Source organism: Rhinatrema bivittatum, chromosome 1, assembly GCF_901001135.1.
Source record: "Rhinatrema bivittatum chromosome 1, aRhiBiv1.1, whole genome shotgun sequence".
Classification (NCBI taxonomy): Eukaryota; Metazoa; Chordata; class Amphibia; order Gymnophiona; family Rhinatrematidae; genus Rhinatrema; species Rhinatrema bivittatum.
This window is the reverse complement of record NC_042615.1, coordinates 293,425,899-293,437,819: the sequence shown is the minus strand read 5'-3', so window position 1 is coordinate 293,437,819 and position 11,921 is coordinate 293,425,899. Positions and strand designations below refer to the sequence as shown.

General features: G+C 41.7%; 1 protein-coding gene across 1 annotated transcript; it reads right to left on the bottom strand.

Annotated features, from left to right (window-relative positions):
• Positions 1 to 9,830: 9,830 nt before the first annotated feature.
• On the bottom strand, positions 9,831 to 10,766 carry LOC115080549 (olfactory receptor 2D3-like). Its single transcript, XM_029584769.1, has one exon. The coding sequence runs from the start codon at positions 10,764 to 10,766 to the stop codon at positions 9,831 to 9,833; it is 936 nt and encodes a 311-aa protein (XP_029440629.1).
• Between the last annotated feature and the right edge of the window lie 1,155 nt (positions 10,767 to 11,921).

Here is an 11,921-nt window from a genome sequence, read left to right as displayed (position 1 = left end):
TATTTTGTAAAAAGTACTTATCTTAGACGGTGTTTACAGCTGAATGTCTTTAAATTTTAGACCGGAACGCCGGAGGAAAAGAAACAACTACGCCCGACGCGGCTCGCGTTTCTTTTTTTGCTTCTTCAGGGGCTCTTGGTAAGTTGTATCAGTTAAATAGACTTGTGTCTCGGAAGTCGGGAGACACAAGTCTATTTAACTGATACAACTTACCAAGAGCCCCTGAAGAAGCAAAAAAAGAAACGCGAGCCGCGTCGGGCGTAGTTGTTTCTTTTCCTCCGGCGTTCCGGTCTAAAATTTAAAGACATTCAGCTGTAAACACCGTCTAAGATAAGTACTTTTTACAAAATAATGTCTTTTAAGACAAGTACTTTCCACAGTATGGAATAAAAAACACAAAAGTATAAAAAGCAAAAAATGAAAAATATGGTATTGAACCTAACAACCAATGACCAATGATTAGAACCACTCTACACATAAGTTTTTCAAAATATGTGGTATTTATCCTGTGCAAACAAGCACTGGTTAAAGTGTATGAGGTCTGGTTGAATGGTTCATTTCACTTGATTGTGTTGGATTCTTCCAATATAAGACCAGTGTTATGTGAGTGTTTGGATCAGTTCTGACCAGCCATGTTAAATAAATAAATCCCTTTTACCAAATCACACAGGGGATTTTCCAGTTGGAAATAAGTGCATTGCCCACATCTTATTTCCTCTATACCCATGTACCAGTCAGCAAAAAGTAAAGAGGATAGTACGGGCATTGTGACCACTTTTTCTATTCACCAACTATCCTTAGCCAAATTACCCTTTTGCCTTTAAAGGTCAAAGGAGATGAGTTCTGAAGAGTAACCATCTCCCCTAGTACCTCTGTCCTCCACAGGCAAAGAATAGGTCCCTACCTGAGGCCATTTTCTTCTCAGGTTTTGTGCAGGTTATGGCCAAGCCAATAGCAATTGAGTTGAATGTCAGAGAACCCGCAACAATATTTTTTGGTTTCCATGGATGCCCTTATGGAGTTGGTAGCACAGCCCATCCGTCCATCCTACTCTGCCATCAATTATCTTTTCTCAGTGAATTATGCCAATGCACTCTTGTTTTAGTGGGGAGCATGGTCATAGCTTTATGGCACATATGATAAACATTAAACACAACAACTTTACAAATCAACAGTAACATGTCAGTACATTAATATTTTATAATTTCAGTACTATATAATTCCAATTCTTAAATGAAAATTAGAAAAAAAAAAAGATCCCCAATTGTCAGCTATCAAGCTTGGCTACCTGCTTCAGACAATTGTTCACATTTGTCTGTTAACTTGGAAGTTCATCAATGCTATCTTGCTGTTTAGTGTTGGCACCCCTTCCGTTTTCCCACCTAAGAGTGAAATGAAGTTATCCATACTCCATACCTTGGGATGCCTCTTCCCTACTTAGTGATTTTTTAAATGGTCTTCTCAAGTAAAAATATATATGCACATAAGGAGCATGTATGCATATATATGCTATGTTATAAATGTCAAGAGCATGCGCATATTTTTCATTTTATGCATATATTTTCCCTTAGTTAAAAACAGGAGGGCTAGGAGAGATCTGGGGTAGCGTATAAAAGTACACGTAGTAGTTGCTATTTTGTAGGAGATGTAAGTGTATACCTTACCAGATTTATTTGTACACTTTTACACCTGCTAATTGGCTCACCCAAGTGAAATCAAACTTGTTTGTTGTTTGCAGGTTTTAGATGGGAGGTCTGGGTGAACTGGTGGGAGTTCAGGATGAAGTGCTAGAGGTTCTAAGTGAACGCAAAAAAACTGGGTACAAGTATTTTCAAAACAGCATATGCACATACTTTATAAAACACCTATCTCCACATATAAATCATGATTTTAAGTTTGAAAGTTAGGCTCTCTGTGAGTAAAAGTACATACACATATCGGTCATGCACTTTTCTAAAGAGCCATTTCATCAGGTAAACGCACAACCTTACCAACAGAAGCCCTTTTGAAAATCACCAACTATGTGCAAGTCCAAACCCCTCCCAATTCTACCCATGGAGATGTTTCCACTCATAACACACGCAGTCAGAACTTCACTCCATCTTTCACCGCCCTTTCACATGAAGTCCATAAAACATCAGTACTCAATATATTGGGAATTAACAAGTCGCAGCTTTATTAACATACACAACTAGCCCGAGCCATTTACAACATAACCCAGCCATTATCCGCCACCTGCCAGCAAGATAACCAACTGCAGGCCACCTGGCCAAGTCCTATTTAGGCAACATCCTGCCACCTAAAATCAGCCCCTGCCACCGGCCAGCAAGGAGCCAATCCCAGCAGTACCAATCACCCAACGGGTATTGTTTCAGCCAGTTGATGCCCCAACTAGCTACCCGTCGAGCCACCGACTAGCACTAAAGAGGCTCAGGTGAACCACCCCCACAACTGCGACAGCAAGCAACTTGCTTCTTAATATAACAATCTAAGGGCAGGAGGGAGAGTCGCTGCTTGCCGAATCCAAGTAGGAAGGGGAGGGGGGCCAGGATCCCTCCCCTTAAATACTCTTTTCAGCTCCCGAGACTCCCCGCAGCACCCGACCAATGGGTCAGCGCCGCGTGGGGAGTTCAAACGCTGCTCTCTCTCCATGCTCTCTCCCCCCTCACCCTGCGCCAAGCTGCTGGGGCACGTCCACCGTGCATGTTAGGGCCGGGCAGCCCGACACTTCGGTCAGAGTGGGTAAACCTGTGCATATACAGGACATACGTGAACAAGTTTTCCACCATATCAGGCAGGCACATTTACAACAAGCTGTGTATGGGGATAAACTATCCATGGAAGTGTCTTTGAAAATTATCCTCTAAGGGGGCAATCATTAAACTTCATGTATTGATGCAAACATCACAGATACTTTTTACTCAAGCGGTTTGCACTAATTATCAAAGCAAAAGTACACACATACTTTTGCTTTCACTGCTGCCCCAGGAAGTGTCTTCAGAGATTTGCGTTTGCTTTTTGTACCGGTACTTTTTTGAATTGTGAGGATAACTTTCAAACAAATGTGTATGGCGGCATATATGCATGGCTATGGCTCTACATAGATTTACTAGAGTATTTTATAACCTGCATATATGATACTCATGTGTTATATAAAATACGTTTCTTTATCCCCTCGACATGTGAGTGTAAGCATGGTATATGCGTGATCACATGTAATGCATTGAAAGCAAGTATTTCAATGCATTGACTGCGAGTACTTTTCCTACCTATTTTAAAAATATATGTGTACATATTTTGCACACAAAAATAAAGTATGTGCGCAAGCTGGCCAATTTTAAAAGATGTCTGCGTCAAGGAATTTACCAGTACCAACAAGTCCATGAGTGTGCCTAATCCTTCTCTAGGTAAAAGGGACTCTCCTGGTTCTTCAGCCTGAGCTCCCCCCAGTTCAGCCGACATCCCACCTGGCCGATACTACACAATAAACACGTTTAATATCATTTACACCTCATAATTAGCAGGTGTAAAAATACATGAGTAAGTTGGCAAATGTTCGCATTTTATGCATGGAAATGCTGGCCCCTCCCCGGAATGCCCCTAGACCACCCCTTTTTAGGCACGTGAAAGTGAATAGGCATGTGTATTTTCTACTTTTATAAAATGTGGACTATGCAAGCACATTATGCACATATATGCAAATTTGTGTGCATGTACATTTTTGAAAATTTACCTGATGGTTTTTAAAGTTCAAAACTGTGGGCATTGTTGCATCCTCAAATGTAATCCTGTTGCTAGGAATGCCTGCACAATATGGGGTAATTTTGAGTCCAGTTTTGGAAAAAAATTGGGCCTGATTTTAAAAAGATTAACAAGCATAAACTAGGTTTTACACAAATAAATACACTTTACCCGTGTAAGTTGGCTTTTGGAAATTGCTACAATAGATGTCATTGATTTGATTTGTCCATAAGATTTACTCGCATAAGTGGACCCATGAAAATTGTTACGATAGTAGGTTACATTTACATAACTCCTTTGAAAATTACCTCCATTGTGGCAACAAATATAGGGGCATAACAGGAATTTTCACTGGAGGTACAGGTGTAAATGTAACATACTATCGTAGCGATTTTCAGAAGCCATTTACTTGAATAAAGTGCACTTATACAAGTAAATCCTATGAACAATTCAATGTCATATAATGTGGCAATTTTCAAAAGCCCACTTACTTGAGTAAAGGGCATTTACATGTGTAAAACCCAATTTTAAATCTGTAAATGCTTTTTAAAATCAGACAATAAGTTTAGACCTAAAATTAGGGGCCTATATTCAGTGAGTAGAGATGCTTAAAAATTTTTTTTAATATGGATGTGTGAGGGAGTGTACAGAAAACTCCCTCAGACTACCTTAATGGACCGGGCACAACTATCTCTCCCAGTCTTCCTTAAGGTTGAGACCCAAAGGGAATCCTGGGTGAAGGGAGGAGCCCTTCACCAGAATATAAGACCTTAGGGCCTAGAAGGGTTAAGCGAGCCCTGGGGAACAGAATCCCACCACATGAGAAGGCCTGCTACATTTAAAGTTTGAGAGTGACAGTAAGTTAAAGACCTGCTTTGTTTAGGACTGGGACTTGCCTGAAGTCAAGTTGAGCTGCCTACATTGTTTATTTTACTTTGTACTGTGATGTGTTAATTGTGAGAGTCCTGAACTCCAAGGCAAGCTGCCTGTTTTCATTTGTTTTTACTGTGCACTTTTCTCAGTTTCACTTTAAATAAACTGCATTTAAGGAACACCCAGAGTCTGCCTCCAGTTTCCTTTGGCAATTCCCAAGCCGCTACTGCTCAAGTTACCACAGGGTATCTAACTTTAACTTTAGGGAGCTAAAGTTAGGCCAGCTATAGGGACAGCCTATGGTTAGGGCATCAAAGTTAGGTGCCCAATGCCGGAAATCAGTACTGAGTACTTAAGTTTGTTCTCTGGCCCAGTCCCTGCCCCGTCCCCATTCTCCTTTTAGATACCTAAATTTTGGCACCTAGTGATTGTGGGAACATAAATGTAAGTGCTCAAAGCCAGCAATTTTTTTAATTAAAAAGTCTAGGCACTGGGAGATATGACTCCAGGTGTTGCTATTTCAGTAATATGGCAGGAGATTAAAACATAATCTTAATAATTTTATATATGCTGCAATTCCATTATACTGCTGCTAAACAGAATATAAAACACTTGACAAGACTGAGCCATTCCCTCCCCTTCCCTTTTTCCTTTAGTAAACCACAGAATGCATCTGCTAAGAACAGACAGCTAGAGTTAAAGAGGAAGGGGTGCACATCCCTGGCAGAGCAAAGGTGGAAAGTAGATCCCCCCCCATAACCCCCCTAACCAGCTTTTATGAAAGCCCTTTTTGTAGGACACTGTAACAAGAAGCTGCTAGAAGGTCTTGCTGCAAAACTCAGCCCACTCTTCCTCCTGCTTCTGGCTGAAGAACAATAACCACAGAGCACTGGGTCAAGAGTTCATTTCCCCATACCCCCTCCCCTGCTTTTGCACAAACATCTTGCAAAATACAGATAAACAGAGAAAACCACAATCAAGCAATGACAAGTTAGAACACCTGCCACTGGTGGCAAGAACGGCGAACAGAAAAGAGGAAAAGAGCCAGGGGCTTACCACATGGACAGAAATAGGAGAACTAAAAAGAATATATAACCTGCTACTGAATGATGTAACAGTGTGCCTACACCTGTATGACACCTGCGCTTGCATGCTCATGAAAATAAACTTCTTTCATTGACATTTGTGTGTTCACTGACTTATCATTCCCAGAGAAGAATATGCTTGTTTCTTATGGATTGGGGGCTCATCCGGGATCCATTTCATCGATGACACTGGAAACTGGTGACTGAAGAAAGGAAGACATGTCCTGTTGATTTCAGTCAGCTGACAAATCCTGTTTTCAGTCAACTGACATGTCCTGTTGATTTCAGTCGACTGACAAATCCCGAGACAAGTGAACTTAGTGAAACATGTCTCAGTAGGCACAGCTGCAGTTAGACAAACTCGTGCATGGCATCAAAGTAAGAAAAGTGATTATTAAGTATTGCCCTGGTGGTTGGGATTGTGAACTGGAAGGAGTGAATGGTGAATGAGACATATCCTAGACACGAGGTGAGAGGGGAGTCCCAATTCACAGTTCCACTTTTCCTGTGAGGGGAGTGGTCGGAGACGGATGAAGTGCAAGTCACTTGAGTGAGAGAGACAAATTCCAGATCATTCACAATGGGAAATAAGGTAACTAAGAGTAGGAAAGGGGACAGGAAAGATCCCTATAGAATTCCTCCAGATAGTCCATTAGGGAGGATGTTGAGGTCATGGGATGACAGGTCATGTACAAAAGTAAAAGATAAAAAGAAAATGATTAAATAATGTTGTTTTGAATGGCCCAGACAGCTGTCTTTTGGCCAAAGTATGGAGCAGATGAAAATTGGTTATGTCAGACATTAAATATGTATGTAAATAGTTTTCTCAGGAAGATGTGGAATATGCCATCTGCTGGACATGTGGCAGGGAAACAATGTTGCCCAACAAAATATCAGAGCTTAAGATAGTTCCTAAAAATGACCCTCCCTGGGAAATAGAGGGAAAGAAATAGGAACCCCTGGGTCATTTGCCACTTTTTGATCCTGTGCCTGTACAGTCTAGTGCCCGTCCCCCGCCGTAAGAAAAGTGAAGGTGCCGAGGAATTAGACAAACACCAGAGTAGGAAAATATTTAAAGGGGGGGCTGATGATAATCCCAGAGTAGATTGGGATGCAGCAGAAGCGGCAGTCAGAGTATAGAGAGAAGAACAGGAAAGGGAGGAAAGGAGGCGAGAAGAACAAAGGCACCAGCTTGGTGACTCAGGGCTAAATAAAGAATTAAAGCAGTTAATAAAGGATATTGAGCAGTATCCGCTCCCAGATTCACCAGGACCTGGAGTTAGGAGAAAAAAGAAAAAATTGCTGCCCTAGAGGGCTTACTTCACCCCCTCCCTCCCCCGCCCACACAAAACTTCATACATGCTCCTGTCATGCTGTGCACCCTTCATCCCCCAAATTCCTCTTACATAATGTTAAACTCCCAGGGTCTGCAGTTTGGGTCGCCTCTTCCTTGGTTCCCTTAAGAGATCGGACTGCCCCCACCACCACCACCTACGCAAAATGTTTATTTGCTGCTCCAACCCCCTTCATCTCTCCTGACTCTCCCCATAGCCTTCCAAAACCTTAATATGCCTGGCGGGGAGCAAGGCAAGCACTTTCGCAGCCAAGCATTTTAAGGTATTGGGGGGTATGAGGAGGGTCAGGTTGGATGGGGGTGTAAGGCGGCACATATGCATATACATTGCAGGTGGGCGGGAGAGGGAGCAACCCAATCTTCGTTTTTTTGGGGGTGGGAAGGGAACGGATTGAGCTGCTGGCACTTTTATTTCTTGTTTTTTTGTTTTTGCTTTTTTAATTAATGCTGACAGCTTTTAAAGATATTTGGTTAAGTAGAAAGTTATCCAGCCACGCAAGGCCAGATAACTTTAGACCTGCTCTGAAGCAGGTCTAAAGTTATCTGGCTAATTTAGAATCTCATTCACTAAGGGTTTTTCCCATAGTCACAAAATGGGAGAAAAGCCTTAATGAATCTGGCCCTTAGCTGGTTACAATTGAAAATCAGCTAAATTAGCCAGATAAGTTTGTCAGGCCCTGAAATGCCCCCTGAATGCCTATTTTTTTATCCAACTAATTTATAGCTGGATAACGACTTATCGGCTATATTTTAGTCAGATAAGTGGCTGAATATCTCAAAACTTGCCATTTAGACAGTTTGATTTTTAACATGACTTACATGCATGTTTTAGGCGTGTGAGTGGCATTTTGAAAATCAGCCATTTGCCAGTGAATGTAAAAGTGCACGCGTAACTTGGTTTTGTGTATGCTTTTACACACACTGAGGAGAGGCATCCAGAGAGTGGAGTTGGGACTTATACGCATTCTTTGTGATTTGAAAAAGTTTGTTCGTAAATTACCCCACGCAAAGTTAGACCTTGCTTGGAGCGGGTATAACTTTGTGCGAGTGATTTGAGTGCACACTCAGCCAATTTCTGAATATTTTCAAACCAAAAGTAAGTGTATAAGTTTGTTTGGAAAACCCTCTGTAAAGTCTGTATGTCCAATGTATAAGCAAAGCTTACCACTATGTGGGCTGTTATAAATTACCCTCTAAAAATATGCCATTTTAATAGATATGTGTAATGCCCCCAGGCCCATGTACTTTGTGGGGAATTCCTGGGGTCAGAACCAGCCTAGCTGGAACCAACTTTGACTGGGCTCCATCAATCCTAGGCTACTTAGCCCTTGGTATCTGGGAAAAATATGTAAACAGATGGAACTGTAAGCAGGGCAGGTAGTATTTACAAGTTTTATTCAATTTTACATCCAAACAGCACGTTAACTAAATGGTGTATTAAACCCCACCAGGCACCTTCATTCAAAGAAAGAACCTCTCATGTTCCTTTTATGCTACCTATAATTACATTCCCTTTTTTTTATTCCAACTATACGTCAAGTCTCACCCATGCGAAGGAATGCAGCTGGGCCAATGAGTGCTGCAAATCATATGGAGAGATTTGCTGGGTCCGGGCTAATCCTGAACTGCTGGCCATTTCCTTCACCCTCTAGGGCTCTCTCTGCCTCTCCTGGGAGAGGTTGGCCAAAATTCCACCGCCTCTTCCTTTGTTCTGCTCCCATCCAGGGTGGGGGTGGGGGGGTGTGGGGCTACCAAATTCTAGCCTCTTCCGTGCATCCTTTCTGCACGGACAAATACACTGCAATGGCTCGGTCCATGACCTGCCTCCTGGGGGGAGAATCAAAGTTCCCATTAAAGCTTTACAGCCTGCCTTCCAGTCCCTCCATGCCAGAGAGAGGGTTCTTTTTCCCATCAATTATTGAAATGCTGCGTCCATGACCTGACATTCAGTCCTCTCTAGCTAGGAAAGGTTTTCTTTGGCTAAGTGATTATAGTTCTGCTAGGTCCATGTGCTGCCATTCAGTCCTCCTTGGTTTAGAGTGGTCCATCTTATGATACCCTTCTTCTCCCCCACCTGGCAGGCTGGGTAAGTCAGGTGGTCTGAGAGAAAAGCATGCTTTCTAGGTCTCAGAAGGGATGTAATGCAGGCTGGCAGTGTTAGGTATGGCATGTCAGCATGATTCCACCCCATGTCTGCACTTATTCTTAGCAAAATAGACAAGAAAAAATCAAGCTGATACAGAGAGAGAAAGCAGGCCCTCCCATTTCCTTCCTGTTTGGATTTTTCTTTCTGCTTTGAAATCCAGCTACCAAAGTTCTCAGTCACCCTCCATGTGCTTCAGCTGGGAATCTGTCCACTTGGCAAAAGTGTCTTTAATAATGTTCTCCAGAACCCCACTCTTTCCCAATATAAATTCCTCTTTTTTATCAGAGGTTTAAGCTAACACCTCCACTGCTTTTGGTTATGGGATATAGCAGGAATTTGAAATTCAGCATTCCCTGCTTTATGCAAATCCCTTAGCCTGCAATTTCAAATTACATTTCTCCCTTCCTCATGCAATTCCCCTGGTCTGACATGTTTGTATTACACTCCTTCCCAGCTTTTTGTATTGCAGTTCATTTCAGCTAAAAGTGTAATCCCTTCTCTCCCCTAATCAAATCTAGGGGAAAGTAGGTCCATACTTAAACAGCATCTTCTCATGATTCTTTCTGTGTGTTGTGATGGTTAGAAATACTATGAAGAAAACTTTTCTCTCTTAAGTAAATATTTCTATCTCTTATGCAAATATTTTTCTTAATGCAGCTTTTCTCAGGGCTCCCTTTACTTGCTTGTTCCTCAGAGTATAGATCATGGGGTTCAGCATTGGGGTTATGACTAGATAAAACACAGAAATCTTTTTGTCTTGATCCTGGGAATGGCTTGACTTGGGTCTCATGTACATAAACATGACAATTCCATAGAATAAAGAAACCACTAACAAATGAGACGCACACGTAGAAAAGACTTTATATCTTCCTTCAGCAGAGCGAATACTCAGCACTGTGATGATAATGCGAATGTAAGAGATTAGGATGAACAAAAATGGGATGAGAAGTATTACTACGGCTACCACAAACACCACCAACTCAGTTATCCGGGTGTCAGTGCACGCAAGCCTTAGGAGTACTGGAATTTCACAAATGAAATGGTTCATTTCATTGGGGCCACAGTATGGTAACCGCAATGTGAAAGCAGTGTCTACCAGTGACATGAGAAAGCCACCTGTCCATGAGGCGCCTGCCATCATGAAGCACATTCTCTTACTCATGATGACTGTATAATGCAAGGGATGACATATGGCCACATAACGATCATAGGCCATGACACTCAGGAGAAGACATTCTGTTTCCCCCAGGGAAAGTGAAATGTAAATCTGCGTGGCACACTCAGGAAATGAAATGGTTTTTCTGTCGGTCAGGAAGTGTTCCAGGGTTTTAGGGACAATGGCTGAGGAATAACAGATTTCTAAGAAGGACAAATTACTGAGGAAAAAGTACATTGGAGTGTGAAGGTGAGAATCCATTTTGATTATTGTAATTATCAAAATGTTGCCAAGCAGAGTAACAGTGTATATTATGAAAAATGCCATGAAGAGTAAAATCTGCATCGTGGGATCTGTGGAGAGCCCCTCAAGAATAAATTCAGAGACAGAAGTTAGATTTTTCCTATCCATTCTGTTTATGAGATGTTATCTGGGAAAGAAAGAAACATCACATTAGAGAAATATCCATGAGACAACATATGGAATCATACAATATCTGGGCAATTTTCAGTATGCCTGTGGAGGTTGCAGGCCCAAGTGTACTTTATACCTGTGGGTCTGCAAGTTCATTTTCAGATGGAAATTTCTCATGGAGATTCCCTTAGAAAATGTCTCCAAGGCAGCAGCATGAAGTGGAGTCGGGAGCAGCTGCCACAGGAGGAAACTTCAATAATGGGAAGCAGGAGCATTGCAAGATACTTCATATATCCAGGGCACAGGCCCATAGATATTTTCCTTCTCCCCACATCCCTGGACTCCCCACTCCCCACACCCATCATAATTCCACATAAAACATCAAAAATAGAACTAAGAAATATAAAACATCATAATAATAAAACCATACTCAAAGAAAGAATAAACATTTCAAAACAGCTGGCATAAAGAATATCCAATAATTAAAAACTCATATAAAAATTTAAAACAATTCCCAAGCACCAATAAAATGTTTCAAACAGCAGCACAACAAATAACACCCAATAATGAAAACAACTATGATAAGAAAAAAATTCTCTCCTGCTCGCCATACTTGGGAACGTTTGATTTCCAGTCACCCTGAGATTGTCATGGATTAGTGGAGGAAGGGAGTACACAAATTTTCTTCTTCTCTCTCTCTTTATCTCTCTTTCACATACACACATTCTCCAACATGCACATGCTCACTTGCTCACACACACACATGCTCTCTGAAATACATACACAGACACACACAAAGACACAGATACATTCTCCTTCACATGCTTTCTCACACACAATACATGCACTCTCTCCCTCTGAAACATAGAGGCAACAGAAGCCTCCTCCTTGGGCTCACTCAGCATCTCTCTCGCGGCACACATGATATCTCTCTCTCACACACATACACTCACACATGTTGTCCCACAGATATATACACATGCCCTCTATCTCTCTCTTTCACATACACACATACTCTGTCTTTCATATACACACATGCTTTCTTTCTCACACATACACTCTCTTTCTCACATACATGCTCTCATGCTCTCTCACACAAACATACACACTCATGCTGTCTCTCACACACACATGCACACATACTTTGTCACT